The 17,755-nt window shown below is 40.3% G+C and overlaps 1 protein-coding gene across 6 annotated transcripts in view; it reads left to right on the forward strand.

The window, feature by feature from the left end:
* LOC110979591 (dual specificity tyrosine-phosphorylation-regulated kinase 4-like) overlaps positions 1–17,755 on the forward strand; it is a 44,618-nt gene that overhangs the window by 17,945 nt on the left and 8,918 nt on the right. For 4 of the 6 annotated variants that reach the window (XM_022235546.2, XM_087132105.1, XM_087132090.1 and 1 more), the window contains 6 exons: positions 9,961–10,080; positions 11,321–11,508; positions 12,437–12,510; positions 12,895–13,058; positions 15,279–15,415; positions 17,024–17,164. In XM_022235546.2, coding sequence (XP_022091238.1) covers positions 9,961–10,080; positions 11,321–11,508; positions 12,437–12,510; positions 12,895–13,058; positions 15,279–15,415; positions 17,024–17,164 — 824 coding nt within the window. Of the gene's footprint in view, positions 1–881; positions 1,666–5,999; positions 6,479–9,960; positions 10,081–11,320; positions 11,509–12,436; positions 12,511–12,894; positions 13,059–15,278; positions 15,416–17,023; positions 17,165–17,755 lie in introns of those variants that run through there. The other 2 variants (XM_022235542.2, XM_087132096.1) reach the window with 2 other exon arrangements.

Consider the following 17,755-nt stretch of genomic DNA (forward strand, 5'->3'; position numbering starts at 1 on the left):
TATGTATCCATGTTCCACATTACACTCATGTACAGATACTGCACATGTACATGTACCAGAACATGTATAGTACAAATATACAAGTACAGTAGATGTAGCAGTGGTGCAGTAATGCATTGTATCTCAATTCTGCATAATCCTGTTAACCTTCCTACTAGTGGTTTTGAAGCATCGAGGAGAGTTAATGTGGTTAACCTTTGGGGAAGGTTTGAACCTCACAGTCACCGTTATTTCATTGCCTTATGGGCAGCCTGTCCTTCATGTATGCAAATAATCAGACGTTTTTATTAATTTATTTCTTGAGCACACAGCTACATGTACAGTGCACCTACTGGGATAGTAATGCAGGGGTGCATGTGTACTATGTACATTTTAGATTTTTGAAACCAGACTATCTATGCTCATTGTAGCAGACTTAATAGGAAGCTGTGTGGAAAGTACAAATCCCCAATATTAAGTTATTAATGATGCTAGTCTTTTCTATCTACATGTATTACGTACAGTCTCGATCGGCACATAATGTCTACTATACACTGCTACTGTACTGGTACTTAACAAAGGCTTGGCATGGCCTACCAGTACCTGTACATTTAATCTCCTTTTTTATTAATTTATGATTGTATGTAAAGTTGAGCATCCTGTAATGGGGACTTGGCGCACCCTTGTAAATAACTTATGGAGCTGGTTACCTCGGTAGCGGGATGCTGCTGGTTTGTGGGTGTGACTGCTGCATGCAAATTTGTTTTGTCCATAGTTTCTGTACAACTAGCACAATGAGAGCTAAAGATGGGCAAATGAGGCAGCTTTGGGCGGGAACGGGAGGCCCTGGTTACCAGGGGCATTTTTGTCGCCGATGGGAAATCATTAGTCTGCTTAGACAAACACTGGAGAGGAGGTAGCAGGGAGAAGCTTGATGGGGAAAGGGAATTTCAGAGGTCTCCTCGTGGGTTACGGCTCATCAATTCTAAGGAACCCTTTCAACTTCTTCCAGGACCTTGTCATCGCTTGTGGCAGATCTCCATTGGAAGTTTTTGTCGCACAGTCCCACAAGTACATGCACTGTGGGAGTAATTTTGACAGATCTGTAGTTTTGCTAAGCAGAGGAACTGGTGGCTCACTGAATGAGGAAGAGTACTGGTTGCTGTGCGTGCCTGGCGAGTGAAAACTCGAATCGGTATTTGCAAGAATTATCCTTCAGTGGAGGTGTGAAAATTTCTTGGATGGTTGGTCTGTGAGAAGATCTCAAGTGCCCTCTCCTCTAGAAATTTCTCTTTGGTTACGGAGGAAATATAATTGTGAGTGCTTCCTCTAATGATTTAAGAGATCCAGCAGCTTGGTTTGTTTGCCTACGCTGAACAGCTTTTTTGCAAGAAACCCAGCTTTGGAAACAGACTTTCCTAAGGTCAAAATTAAAGTTTGGATTCAAGTTCAATTCTGGATCCTTTCGATTCCAAACTCCGCAAGCTACTCCCCCAGAAACTGCGCTGGTGTGCTATGGGACGATTTTACCAGTCGGGCATGGAGCGACCGCGGAACGGAAAGGAGCGCCGGCGCATGGTACTAGCACCCACCACCGCCCAACTGATCCAGGTTGAAGAGCCCAATGTCTCAGGCTTGAAGTTGGAGATCTGGCTGAATAAGACTGGAGCGCAAGGGCAGCATCAGGTACAGTATGTTCAAAGCCAGAGGGAGAAACCCACCCCTACAGGCTTTGTGGAAAATTACATTGAAATTGGAGGATTCAGGTCTCTTTCGATTAGAGATAAAGCAGTACACTTAAGGGTTTAGAAATAACCTTGAAATTTTAGTACATGTACTGTAGCTATGGTAAGTGGTGCAGTAATGAATGATTTTCAAGTGTCACCACTTTTTTATTCAAACTTCCCTGCTCCCAAACCTGCTAAAAACAATGCTGTCAATTCAGCTGAATCGCAACTTCAGAATGGAGGAAGTTTCTGCAATATATATGCTCATTAGTCCAAATTTGGAATATCTTTTTTTGGGGCTGCACTTTTGTGGGAACACTGAAGGTTTTCCTTCTGTATTTAGGCATCTCTTGTACAAAATGTTTACGCATTGGAGTAGACATTCCTTCTTTGACAATTGCGACCCAGACAGCTCATCTCTCCGGCTGCCTCCGGGGCAAAAGAAGACTCTTTGAGGGAAGCCTTACCTAAGCCCCCCAGCTTAGAAGCCAAAACTGACAAACAGTGTTCCTGCTTTTGTGCCCGCAATCTATTAATTGTGGATGGGCACCAGTCGAGCCCCATTGAAGTACTAGGGAAATAAAGCACATTATCCGCACCTTTCACATGTACACACCAGTCTCTTTTGGGCTCCTGGGCTGTTTTTCTCCCCTTTGTGCTGCATCTGTGGTGTACCTGTTGTGGAACATAGGGGGAGCTAATTGTCTGAGATTTTATTCTTGGCCTGTGCCAAGAAATGTTCCAGCACAGATGTCAACAACTTGTTGGTAGCTGCCAATTGAGATAGGGTATACAGCCCTTCAGAGAAAAGAGAGAAAACTCAACGTCAAGTTATTCGTAAAGTTGTTGAATGTTGAATTAAACACTTGTCATTGTTACACCAATGTGTACATTTTTGTTCGTGTTGGAAAATGGTCAGTTTAATTTAATTAGTAGGTACGCATATAAAGCCTGTAATAAGTGATCTTTTTGTTGAATAACTTGGCGATTGGAAAATGAAAAATTCTTCAGGGTCCTGCAGTGGCCTCAGCCTTGATAGTCCTACTGGTAACTCCCTTTCAGCATGTACGTTTTGAGAGTACAGTAGAGCTGTTGTGGAGTCATCTGTGCCCATCATAAGTAACGAAATGACAGATGGTGCACGAGAAATTACACACTGGTCAGCAAACAGAACTGTCAATATTTTGTTCAAGTATTCTAGTTCTTGATTATTAGTGGACGAGTGTTTGGAAGAAAGGCTCAATGTTGCTGTGTAAGTGTATGCTAAAAATACTCCAAGAGTTTTCAGAGTCTGAATTCCTCTGTACTACCGTATGTACAAATACCCTTGTTAAGCTCTCCAAACACTCATGTTCCTACTTACAAGTATTTACATGTAAAGTACTCAGTCAACATAGCTTCATTGTGGGCTTGGTTCTGTCACAGAGGAAGGAATCTGTGCTTTCTTACAAAAATGTTCCTGTAGATTTGTAAGAATTCAACCACTGTTATGGAAAGTACTGGTATTTGTACCTGTACATACCGGTATACGTCATGTACCAGTGCATGCACATGTAGGCCTACTAAAGTGCATTTTTAATCATGTATTGACAAGTACATGTACATACATGTATGTAAACACATGCTTTTCATGTGCAGGTATATGTGCATGTACCTGTACATATACATGTTCTTTACATGTACATGTAGGTATTGCATCCCCCATGTGTATGACACTAGTACATACTGTACATGTACAGTACAAGTTGTAAGTTGTACCCTAATGATTGAAGTGCATTGCACACATTGAACTATGATGGAACTGTATGTACTGGTACATTGGATGATTCATAAATAACCAATCTCTCAATTCCTATCCTAACCCCCTTCCCTCCCAGCTGCCTCACTCTCTCTAGAAGCAGTGCTGCAGATGTACATGTACCTCTCCACTCCAAGGCCCCTCCTTCTCCCCGTTGGTCCTTATCATTGGTGTTGTCTTGACTACTGCATGCCTTGTTGTCTGTCCATCCTTGAGCAGCCTGGTCCGTTCTGTCCATGTCTATTTAATGACTTCTTCTCTTGATCTGGACACACTCATTGTCTGTCTCTCTGAAATATTAACAGCCAGCTATTCAAAAATTCACACAGGGCTCTTTGGTTTGATGTGCTTCTTGTGTCAATCTTGTTATTTGTTTATGGTCATGTGTACATATTGTGCATGTCTGTTTGTAAAGTACATGTCCAGCACATGTTCAATGTTTAACGCACATACATGTGCAATATTTGTTCTTAATGGAAGACAATATTTGCATAAGGCAGTGACTTTATTTTCTTAATTACCGTACGTGTGTGCAGAGAGTGGGTCAAAGGGTTAAATTAACAAGCAGTTCCAACTTCATTTTAAATGTTGTGCTTGAGAAAACGCAAGTGCAATAAAGGCACATTCATTTCATATTGTGTGTTTTACTTTAGTAATTGTATGCAGCTTTAATAATGTAGAAAACTAAGTGAATAAATGAGCAGAATTAAAAAAAATGATAATAAAAATCATTAGAAGAGATAAACATAATCACCGCGGTGGATGACAAATACAGTAAAAAAGCACATCATGTCAGCATGCAAATAAAAATCATTTTGCCCAGAATAGGGCATAAGGGCATCTCACTGGTGGGAGATCTATACATGTACCGGTATGTGACATACATGTAACCACCCTCTACTGGTAGTTAATCTGTCTTAGGTTTTTTATAATAGGAAATCATTACAGTTCACATGCACTCATATTAACAGGCCCCAGAATCATTTTTCAGCCAAAGCTTGATGCAGTGCCAATGTTTGGGAAAAATGGCCAGTCAGAAACTTAACATTCCAGCCACAGTGCCTGGTCTCCAACCAAGCAATTACCAGACCCCACCATGAATATCCAACTGTAGCATTCTGCTGAAGATGTTTGACATTCGGTCTTCAGTATCCAGAGTCACTCATCCCCGAAAATCAAACAGTGCAACCAGTGGCTGGCAAACCAGCTGCAGCCAAGAATAAAGCAAGTACATGTACATGCACATCATGTTGGCATGCAAAGCCCAGTTAATCCTTTTGGTCATTGTGGTGCTGGTGCTTGGGGGGCTTCACTGTTTGAATTGATACCACCAGTTGGAGTCCTGATTATAGGGAATGACCATACTTGATGAGGGGCAGACTGCCAGTGCATACAGGTGGTTCCATTCACTAGTCTACAGCACAAGAGAAGGGATTGCGCACAACTGTGGTGGTGGTGGCTGCTGATGAGTGTTGTCATGCACTGGGCCAAGTGCTGTGCGCTGATCGGATGATTTAACTTAGAGATATTCTCTCGTCCAAAAGTGGCAATGTAGTTCACTGGTACCGGTGATAGATGGATTGAGCTACAGCACGAGAACAGCTGGTTAGAGGAGATAGTCAGGTTTTTGTTTTCCTCTCTCCTTCTCTCTGTTGTGAAAAACATCAGCATTGAAAGCATTGCTGGTGATGAATGTGCTGATGCGCTGCTCATACATTTACCGCTACATGTAGCTAAGGTGTACCAGTAAGGTATGTCAAATGTCTTCTTGCTTGGGGCGAATGACACCTCTACAGAGCAGGCAGGTGGTTTTTTGGCCCACGGTGATTGCGGAATAATTTTCTTTAACAAGTCATTTATCAGGGAGGCGCTCTGGCATATTGCTTTTGTCAGCGGAGAAGACATGTCAATTGTGCAATATTCACCATATCTTTGATGTGTCAAACTTGACTGATGAAGTTTCTGGTGAGTTTTACCATCTGAATAATGGAATAATGCGATGCAGTTTCCCAGAAGGGCGTTTGCTATGGCGCATATCCTGTGCCAAGAAATGGAGACATCAGTACGAGGGCTATAACCTGTGACCAGTCTTTGCACTTACAGCGGCAGTTGGGGGAACATTACTGTTGCCTAAGTTGCAGGCAGGCCCTGGAGTGTGTGCATATTATACGTGTCTGCATAATGTGCATGTCTAATGTTACCAATGTACACACCATCAACTTGACGACTGCTTGCACTTGCATTTGGCTGTGTGTGATATTTCACACCAGGGGGTCAAACATTGTAGCCTTGTGCCACAGGCAAACTGTTCCTTACTTGATCATGTCACATGCCAGGTTTATGTACTGTGCTGATATTTCTGTCTTTGTCTGAAAAAAGTCTGCTGGCCGGCTGGATTGAGTATCATATGTTAAACACCCAAACCAAACATGAAAACTGTAATATAGCCCATGCATTGCAGTTAATAACCCAGACTGACTATAATGTTATGTTAGGTGTGATCAGTGCAAACACTTGACCAAGGGGTGTTGATCAACAAAGGAAAGGAGCAGGAATATGCGTCGGGGAGGTCTGTCCTTAATGAAGCTACATCACGGTCATCAGCCAAGGATAATTACACCGTATCTACAGTTAAATATTGCTGTTTCCAGTCACTAGAGTTTGACTTAAGAAAGGGACATACATGTAGCGCCATGACTGGCACCATCCACTTCGTAACATGAATCGTAAGCTGTGCGCTGTCGTGCCGCCTGTTCCCCGAAACGATGGGAATGACAAGAAATTGACAACTTCAGGCAAGCACTCTCCGGACTCTCCATCAAAGAGGAACAAGCTTGGGTGGTTCCCACTACATGTACCTCCGGGCTATGTGAGGAGGTCTCGTCTAGCAGGGAAGCACAAGGGTATCACTACGGTAGCACAGAGAAGTACGAGTAAGGTTCAGACATCATCAGAACACCAGTCAACTGAATTGGTGAGACTGCACAATTTGATTCCTGTTCTTGACTTCGCACTGTTGTAATTTTCGTGTTTTGTTACTTTCTTTTAGTTTTAAATTGTATTTGTGACCTGTCACCACAAAATGAGCTAAGAGTCAGAATTTTGGTGTTTATTGGTGTTTTGAATTCAGCAGAAAGGGAGCTTTCCCTGTACATGTACATGGAACACTCACAGTAGGGTAAAAGTATAAAGTGACAATGTGACATTATCGTGGCAGCTTTGTGTCTTTGTTTCCAACATTGTTTTGACATTTCTGACTAGGCACATATAATGCTATCATCATAATTGTTGAGAAAATGACATTTGGAATTACATTGGAGATGGATTACTCCTTCCAAATATTAAAAAAAACAAATTTCCCTCCACTTCATATGACTTTAAACCCTAGAAATAGGAAAGAGCAGGATGCGACTTTACGTTCATTTTGTCATGACAGGTCACATTTTGTCCAGTTACTCTGGTTTCCACTCATGACTTTGACATTATTCTGATGTACAGGTACATGTAGTGCTCTGACCTGTGTTCTCGTGGTTATTGAAAAGAGTTCCGTATCTGGACGCCACTAATTTTCCCTACAGTTTTCTATTAGCCATTTGAAAGCAATAATATGACCTAATTGAATCTACAAGTAGCAGAGAAAATATAGGGTTTTACAGGGTGTTGAGCGGCGTCTGTATGGAACTCTTTCCATGATTGTTTCCTGTCACATGTACATGTGTATCACGTGTTTCACATGCTCAAAATCTACCTTAAAAAAAATTAGAAAAGTTCATTGGAATTTTTGCTGTACTGATTTGTCCAAGATACTGTACCAGTGCATGTACATGTGTCTAATTAGTTTTCAAAAAGGTGAGGGAGGGGGCTCATTAAAGTTATTCCCACAGGATGGGGGGCCCTTCAAATTCTTCAATTTACTTTTAATATTCCTTTTGTGGAATATGTCGTACCATCTCATTTTGTTTACATAAAGATTTTAGTTCTTTAGACGAATTGGAAAAAACAAAATTTACGTGATCCGCATTTCAAAAGTCACATAATGTCAAACTCACTTTGCAACATCATTCACATTTCCTTGCAGTTTGAAATAGTTTTTAAGTTTGTGGTTGTGGATTCAAAGTATACCTGTATCTAGCAATCTCACTGCATTTACATGTACTTACGCAGTATTTGTGAATGGACAGGTGCAGTATCAAAGGCTGATGTAATCAGCCAATGATGATTAAAATACTGAGTTTATGGAGGGAAGCCCAAACTTGTGGTAGTTTAAAAGAAAAATCCCCAAATTTGTTTATTCCCCCCCCCCCCGGAAATGCGGTTGTTGTTTTGACACGAACCATTACCCTAACTTCAGAGTTTTGAAATCTTTGCCCATGTTATTAATTTTAATAGTCTCTGCCCTCTTCCATTTTGATGTTTTCCTCTAGCCGTGTTTTCTGTCTTAAACTTGCAAGGAAAAAAAATTGATATGATCATTCTGTTATTCCATAAACTTATATTGAGGAATACTAGTGACCTGACTTGAAACTGCACAGTGAAAGTTATGCTTGTGAGCACTAACAAACTGGGCAAAACAGAACTGTGGAGCTAGCTACAAAAATAGCAGGAAAGGAAATGTATGAAATGGTGCAACAAAAATGATGCGAATGGAGTTTTGTTTTGTTTGTATGTCTGCCATAGCGTCCATTAGCAAGCAATCAGATTGCAAATGGATGCATGCAATCTGAGAGATAAAGTTGCAATTGTTCCCAGTGTGGAGTGCTTGCATTCAAAGATCAATGACAGGCGATCAGTTTGATAGAGTTGACAACCTTTGGTCTGAACAAAACCAGCTGCAAAGACAAGGGGAAAAAAATTTACATCCAGACAAAGAAATTTGGGCTAAAAAAAATTCACAGGGAGTAAACACAAACTAACCATGGGGAGAAATTCAATCAGATGGGGAGCACAGACAGGTGAGAAGACGACTGTGGCTTGGAGGGAAAAGCAGCTGCTTGCTCTGGCTATGAAAGAAAAATATTGATCCACAGGTCTCACAGATTGCTATTTTTGTCCTGACCACTTAATTAACAGAAGACACCGCTTGTTGAGGCCTCTGAGGAAGAAAATAAAAAAAAAATCACAGTGGGCCGCTCAATCGCAAGTAGAGAGGGATGCATTCTTTGCCTGGATCTTTGGCAGCTCCTTTGATGTTTTGCATACCTCCTTCCCCTGGAGGAGACAAATACACCTGTAATACAGTAACTCACAGAAATTAGGTGCTGCCTGCACGGACAATTTATCTTGGTTCTGTGTACATACACATTGTACCTCTTGTGATCCTCTGGAGAGTGTCAGTAGAGTGGTGTATGGGGCACTTGGCGTACATAATAGCTGCCTGTTTGCCCTGAGCCCGTCGCATTGACGAGATGTTCATGGACAGAATGGGAAGTCACGTATGTCTTTCAGGTACACACAGCATGTGTGCACTGAAATGATACGTTTCCTGTGCAGATTTTTGGAGTTCAAAGTATACTTGTTATGCTCAAGACCAACTAGGAGTAAATGTGATAGAAATGTGTTGGTAAATGTTGGAAACAGTGAATTTCATCCATGCAAGTTTTCAAAAGATTATGAAGGTACAGAGTGAAAATTTAAGGACAGAAATTAATTACCGGTACACGTACATTGTAATTACCGGTACATCAAGTTTAGCAGGGTTTTTAATTAAAATAATCATTAAATTGACTTTTCATATTCAATCACGTCTTTTGTTGTAAATTTTATTTAATATTTCATTTCAATTTAATACACGTACCTGGCAAACAGCTGAACATTTGGTCATTGCCATTGAGATGTGCACTTGGTCACAAGTATTGGTACATTTACTGTGTACATTGTATTTGGGTGATTCCAGAAATTAGGGTTCCACATTTTGACATTTTTGTGTCCCCGTTACATCTGACCTTTGTTATTTGACATGGCAACATCACTGGAATTGGGTTCAAACTGTTACTATTTGTTTGGCAGATAATTTGTATTAATTCATCACTGTTGGAAATTATAAAATGTGTTCTGAACTTACAAAATTATATGTCAGATTTGACAGGGACACAAAAAAAGGAATTACCTGTTTTGCAATTGTTATAATATGATATGGAACCAATCATGTGAAAGCATTTTTTTTTCTTCCCATCTGGCATTTTATGGTCTACAGTGTTATGCTTGCATTTCTTGATGCGTAGCTTCCAATGATCCACTAGATTGACATCAATATTCCTGTTGATTTTGTGTTGGACGTACATGCACATGTATGTCTGCACTAAACCCTAGATCATACCGGTACATACATGTAGATCATGGGAACTGTTAACTCTGTGTGTTATGTATTGAGCTATTGTGGATTATCTACCACTCATTTAGTTCTGTGGAAATGGTGTTATGTCTTTTTTTTTTCACTTTTCTTGCATCCTCTCTTAGCCTGCCAGAGACGCCAAGGGTCATCTTGCATCAGACACCATGAAGTATGGCAACAGCAAGACTCAGCCACTGCAGATCAATGGCATGGTGGGCAGGAAGACATCAGGCACACATGGGGAGGTGAGACAGGGAAACAGAACCCAAACATTTCCATTCCAAATCATCGGGATCTAATCCTTTAGGGTGGATCCAGGAGGAGGGGGCAGCATAGGTACATGTACGTGGATGGCCCCCCCAAATGTGGAGTCTCAATTATTTCTTATTTAAATAATGACAAGAAGGCAAATTTTTTGGTCAGTTTCATTTCCCTTCCTTCAAAAAGCATTTTAAAAGCCTTTAACATCCATGTAGCCTCACCCCTTAAAAAGTTCCATGAAAAGAAATTTAACCCAAGTTTGGCCCCCTCCCCCAAAAATTGGTTCTACATCCATCCTTGGTAATCCCTAACTATGTACATGTAGGTCTCATATCTTTAAATCTAGCTACCGGTACACACACTTCTGTCCATCCTACATGTGTAGATGTACAGTATGTGTACATGTACTGCACTTGTACTCTGGCTCTGAGCATTTTTTCCCACAGACATCGGGGTACCGGTAAATTTCATGGAGCTGCCAACATCAGAAATTTATTTGTAACCAACACTTTCTGTTGCAGATTCATGTACCGTGTATACTGTACCCCGTACATGTCTGCATTAAACAGAGATCTATCCGCTCCGAACAGGAACAAAAGAGGGCTTGCACTCACCGCATGGGCGCGCAAGTTTATGCGCGTTTGACGCGGAGCATGCTGTGTACACACAACAAATTTAGTCTGGAATATATGGTCTTTGCATGCACACCAAACGCGTGCAAGAACCCGGTGGGGGTGCACTTCAGCTCAGGGTGGATAAGAGATAGCATATTAAATCATCAGACCAGATAAATTGAATGCAGTACATGTATGTTTCTGCTTTTCATAAACAGATACATGTACATTTACAGTATATCCTGTCCATCTCAAAATTTATGAATCAATTTTCCTGATAGAAGATGAGCTCATTGAGCTGCATGCACTGAGGTGTCTCTAATGCTTTGTTAATGCTTTGTTGATATAAGTGTACCTCTTCTAAGCTTGTAAATTTGCATGCGTTCATACCTGTGGCTTCTGCTGATTCAAGTGAAATAGACCACATTGTCATTCTTCCATGAATCATTCTTTCAAGGGTTTAAAATGTAGGTTTCATATTTAACTGGTCATAAATACCGGTGCATGTGTTTGTAAAACAATTTTTTACTTTTTGTTAATCATTGGTATGTAAATGTCATGCATCCGTTCATCCAATAATATTTTCTGTTTTGTTTTTTGTCTGGGGCAGAAGTTGACATCCTCCAGCCTGCCCCCAGCAATGACCAAGAGCAACACCAGCTTCCCGCAGCTCAACCTGGGTCCCCGGGGCATCAGCAATGTGGAGACGCTACCCCAGCTCAGCAACCTGCATGGTAACCTGGTCTCTACACATGCCGCCAGTGAGCAGGCACGGCTCCATCGGCAAAAGACACACATGTGAGTGTACCTTACCAAAGCGATCCTGCTTCTCAAAGCTCTACTGTAGATCTTGTCTCTTGCTCTAGAATCAGTTTGTGTGGGGATGTTCCCAGTCTGTCCACAGTGTTACCTCTCTGTTAAATGATGCCCATTTCTCAAAATGCCCTCTGCTTGCACCCTCTCTCCAGAACCCGAGTTGCCGGCCTTGAATATCTCAAAGTTTTCAGTGTTTCCAGAATGCTACCTTTAGCGTACTCATTGAAACGAAAATTTTCCCACCTGCACAACACCCATCTCAGTCCACCTTCACTGACCACTGCTTAAATTAAGTTCTGCATCTCACCAGACAATAACTACTCTGCTAAAATCCAATCTGCATAGTGCATGTATTGAATTTGGTTACTGAGATGAAGTAGATGCTCATCTGATCATCAGGGATGACAGTTACATGTACATGTAGGTCCTTGTTCAGAACCTGAAACTAAGGCCAGAGAAGCCTAATACACCTGGTTAAGGCGTGAAGCTTTGCTTCACTTCGAAAATGCCTGAAATCTGGCTTTTGCCTGAAAACCGATTCTCGGATAAGGAAATATATGCATATGTACAAGTGCAGGAGGAAATTTACGAGTAACTGTCCACCTACGGGCAAATAATATGTCACAGAACATTGAGGAAGACAGACGTACAAGTGCCTCCAGTATATTACAGATTGGGTGATGACTGTCCCTGGCTTGACACCATGGATGCACCATCCAACTCATCACGTTTAATTGCCCCCGGCTTGCACATAGCAGTTGTGCGTGCCATCTCATGTATTTGAACCTTTCCTGCTTCACCTCTGCCTGTCGATTCATGGACTCTCTGTGCATACTTTAGACTTCAAATGTGGCTCTCTAAGTGACGAATGATGAGTGGTTCGTGATTTCAATTTGGTGGTTTTTTTCAGAGATCGGGATCAGAGCAAGTCCGACAGCCCCAAGAAGGATGGGATGGGTCACAGATTGCCTCTCACACCCGGAGGTGTGTGGCATTATCATACGCAGTCTTGTTTGTTCAGTCATTAACGTGATAACAAAGTGTATCAGGAAAAACAATTGTTCACACACTACACATGTATGTTGTATGCAGTATTTTGGGAGGGGGGGAAGGATTGGGGGGCTTGGCAGAGCTTCAAGAGTAGGACCAGTTGAATATGATCAAGGGTGATTGTTTTACCCAAAATTGAAATTGGAATATGAAGAAAAAAGACCAACATAAGTTGATGTATGCTTTGCAGCATTAACAGTGTTTGGAATTTTAGACTTGAAATATATAGCTTTGACGTATGTTATGATGCCACTACTACATGTAATCTAGGGTGCTATTCTCTCAACTCAAACCTGTATGTCTGTTGACTATTTACAGAAGCCTTGAAGTTCTACCGAGACCGACTCACAGCCTACGAGCAGTCGGAGATTCTGGATCACACTGATATCTGGTTCCTGGGTCCAGAGGCAAAGAAGATTGAAGGGGTACAAGGTGCCGCCCAGAATAATGGATATGATGATGAAAATGGGTCTTACACAAAGGTACAGAACGTTGGTACTGAATATCAAAAATGACACTAGGCTACAGAACAAGGGTAGAGAATGACAGTGGTTTGGATACCAAAGGCATAGAGCATGCATACTATGGTAAGATACAGAATAGTAAAATCAAACCATGGTATGGATTAGTGAAAATGATACGATGCCACAGAACCAGGATAGAGAGTACTTGGAATGGTTTCTGAACCCAAAGATACCGTTCTCAAATACAAACAATTTTATACCGTTTTACACCCACACATACATAGACATGTAAATGTACCAAGGTACAGAATAATGGAAATGGAATGACTCCTGCATCAGGGTACCCCCCCCCAAAAAGGGAGGGGGAGTGGCAAGTGGCTTCTGATTCAGATACAAAATATAGGAAAATGAAAAACTTGCCATACCAAATGCAGCATTATGGTTACAATGGTTATGGTTATGGAGGTAAAAATATTAAAATTTGCTGTGATGCTATACACGATATGCCTGTTTGCAACCAACATGTAGCTTGAAGTTTAACTTTGAAACTTCAACTTTTTTGTTCAATGAGTCAGTTCGTTCAACTGCACCTGTCACCACCAAGATTAATTTACACTTAAATATTTCTTTCGTATTTTCTGGAGGAAAATGAAATTCCTTGTAGCTTTATTTCCTACCATCAGATTTGTACAAAGACTTAACATTTGCGTAATAGTAAGGCCTACATATACATGTACATGTACTGGTACATTACCGGTAAGTCACACCATGGGGCTAGGATTACATTTACATTAGTGTAAGTGTAGCCGGAGGCATCAACGTGTGGGCTGAAGCTCAACCAAATCAAGGCCGATTCTATCAGACAAAAGATCCTCAGACGCCTCAAGCTAATTTGGTTTGGGAACTCAGAAATAAACACGTGCATTGCAGTTTCCCTGCTTGTGGAAATGGCTCTTGTACCTTTGTAATGTCTGTGCTACCGGTATGATAACTTATAACTGTGCCACAATGGTGAACCTATGTGCATTTGTACATATTCTTAACATGCATATCCCAGCCCTAATTTCGTTGACCAGATTTCTTTTCATTTCTAGGTCTGAATGTATTTCCCATTGGTGTTCAGGCTTGTATTTCATGTTTACATCAAATGTGCTTGTCGTTTCATTTCATTTAACTGGTTTGTATTCATTTTCAGATGCAAACAATCCCACAAAATGCTCATTTCCTGTTATCAAAGATACAAATTTACAGATTTGTAGATAAATTTCTAATACAATGGAAAAGATTATGTAGTCAAGAAGTCATGAGTACATGTATGTCTTCATTTTATATGCACAATAATCACTTAAAAATAAGGGAAACACATGCTACAACAAATAGTTACATACCTTTAATGGACTGATCAACCAGGATTAGTCCGTGAAGGTTGCAACATTCACCCTAATGACTAAAAGGAATCAAATTACTATTGAGTTGTAATGAAATTTTAATTGACAAAATGACCTTGGATGGAACACCTGTTTTTAACATGAAAGTAGATGTTCACATGTAGACTTCATGGAGGTACCGGTACCTACTGGTACAGGTACCATACGTCATTTGTACCTGTACATGCATTATGTAAAAATGTAGAGTCCTCAGTGACTTGTGTAGCTCAGGTGGGAACAAGGACATTTCTTATCTACATGTACGTGTTACGTGAGTGAACGCTGGTGTGATAATTGGAACTAGTGCTACAGTTGTGTTATTGATAAAGGTTTATTCTCAGTATTCAGATCGCAAAGTTTAGTTACAAAAGCACAATTTGTCTCCCACAAAGCAGGATAACCACATCAGTACTCTTTGCACCTGTACAAGTACAGTCAGACTTGGCCTTGCTAATGGTACCAATGTACATTCAGAAATGCTCAAATCTTATATCTAAAGCAGTGTCACAGCTGTTGCAAACCAAAACTTTTTCTGTCATGATTATTCCCAAACAAGATTTAGTCAACACTGTAGTTCTTTCTCTGTCATGTTAAAATTGGTCGACCGAACCAAAATCTGAAATCGTCTTACATGTATATTCAACATACATGTAGGCTGTCTAATCATGCACTTGGTAATAACTTTCGCTATATGTTTTATAACCTAAGATACTAAGACTTTAACTTATTTCCCCATTTAAGCTTGCAAACCAACATGATTTACAGTTGTACTTTCTGTCTGATCTTTTTGTTTCTATTCTCTGTTTGTCAGGTGCTCCATGATCATCTCACGTATAGATATGAGATCCTTGAGGTCATAGGTAAAGGGTCATTTGGCCAGGTCGTCCGAGCCATGGACCACAAGACAGGAGACACAGTGGCAATAAAAATCATCAGAAACAAGAAAAGGTAAAAAAAAAAGTTCCTTTCAACTGTCGTTTTGGCTGGAAACGCTTGTTCGTGATTATTTAATTTGTCACCTGTAAAGTTTTAATGCCTCATATTGACTGCTACTCTTAAGGGTGGTCAGAGTTTTCAGAAATATCACCTTTTATCACCATTCTTTCAATTGGTCTCAGATTTTACCTCAAAGTGTACACTTGTCTCATTACTTTTATAGAAGGCTACATTTTCATGTATTTTGTAATACACATAGTTTTATAATTGATCTTTTAATACCGGTCGATTCACAAATTTGTCTGATACTTAGTAAATCTTTTGCTTTTATACTTATGGCTAAGCATAGTTCTGCCTGATGTCAAATGTGCATACCCTATGGTCAATACCTTGCAACCAAAAACACAGGGGTACAAGAGGTTGTTTTCAGCAAAAGCAAATTGATGAACAGGTTTGCATGTGACGTCGTACCGGGTATGCCTGATGTGTAGTCTTCCATACACACCTCATACAATAGATGACTGAGCTTGTACCTGTAAATTTGACAGAGTTTTGGAAGAGACACAGCCACAATACTTGCCATTACTTTGAAATGTCAGCAGTGCATACATGATTATGGATGCTTCATGTCTGCTGCCAAGCCACGGTTTGAGGGATCATGCCAGATGAGCCAGGCAGAGTGGATCACTTACTTTGTTTGGGATGGGAAATTATGGAAGCATGATATTTGAGAAGTCAAATGTTACTGCAATAATTCTGGCACAGTTTTAGACTGCAGGTCTTCCTTTAATAGTTAAGTTTTTTGTGTGTGGAACAAGAAAATGTCGTTCAATGTTAAGCAAACTTCATGATTCATGTAGGTTTGTGTTTTATAATAAATTGTGCTTGGTTCTTTGTTTGAAATACGGTACATATAGTCAAATTTTGATTTAATTTGGAAACAAAATCGTACATGTATTATCATTATATATTTAGACGTCAAAAAAGTAAACTGCAGGTTTCATTACTCTGAAATTTTAAGACTCAAATTTCTAGCCTTACATGTATAGTGTATATGTGAACATGAATTGCTCATTATGCCAACAGCTACAGAAGTTTCCAAGTTAAAAATAAGAAAATATTTATGAAGAATTCATTTCCAAAATGCGATAAGCGCCATTTTTCAGAATCCTCCCCTCTCTCAATTGCCTGCGGTCAGTTTCTGCAGCTTTAAGACAGCCAAACACAACTTTAAAGAGTCAAAATAGTGAAAAAAAAAATTCAGGGACGCATGGTACGCTGCTAAAGCTATCCAGTATTTCATAATTGTGGAAAATTGCATGTTTTTCACAGGGATTTTGGAAATAAACCCTTCATTTGTTGCACATGCTGTTTCTACCTAACTGCTTGGGTGTGAATTCAAATTTTGTTTCATTCCTGACATTGGAATATCATACTCAAATCCCAGTTTTTAAATATTAAACAATAAGACGAATATGCTCGACGTTGTGAGTTCAAAAGCTTGAACTACCAATTTCTTTTGGTTTGTTTTGATTCAGAAAATACCAATTCAAGTTCTTCCTGGCTTTGATGAAAACCGATCACATGAAAGTTTGATTTTTTTGTTTCCATTCTTTGTAGGTTTCATCATCAAGCGTTGATTGAAGTGAAGATACTGGATGCACTCAGAAGGAAGGACAAGGACAACTCAAACAACGTCATCCATATGTTGGAATATTTCTATTTCAGAAACCACTTATGCATCACGTTTGAACTGTTAGGGTGAGTGTTGACATAGCCTGTCTAACCTCCCCTTGAATCTAATATACTTGACCTCTCCTCAAATGCATTCATGATTTATTGCCTTTGGACAAGCTTTCACATTTGTGGGTCTCTCTCACTCTCTTGATCTACTTAATGGCATTAGTGTATTTGTTCTGGGGTTTTTCTAGCCCGAGTACAAGCTAAATACCACTGATGGGCTGTACTTCACTTCAGCAGGAAACCCACAATTTTTTTTTTCCTATAAAAACCTCACGCAGGGAATGTCAGATCAATTGCACCTGTAACAGGGACCGTTTGCAATTTAGAAAAAAGTATTGTAAAGAAAATGGAAAAGCATTGCAAAGGTGATCAATGTCACCGGGAACGAAAATCCAGATTTATAGGCTAATTTGTTTTGGCCAGCGCTTTGGGTGCCATCCTTGGACCAATATGTTTGAAATGATTAGTCAGACTGCACTTGTGGTGCACGGCATGCCAGGAGGTACACAAACGTATCAACTAAAGCCTGTAATAGCAAGGGGTGTTTGCAGTATGAATATTGAGAAAACTTCCGTGGAAACTGGAATCATTTCAGGCCCTACATCTTCA

The sequence above is a fragment of the Acanthaster planci genome, linkage group LG02, assembly GCF_054643075.1.
Source record: "Acanthaster planci isolate LZ-2023a linkage group LG02, COTS_SCS, whole genome shotgun sequence".
Lineage (NCBI taxonomy): Eukaryota > Metazoa > Echinodermata > Asteroidea > Valvatida > Acanthasteridae > Acanthaster > Acanthaster planci.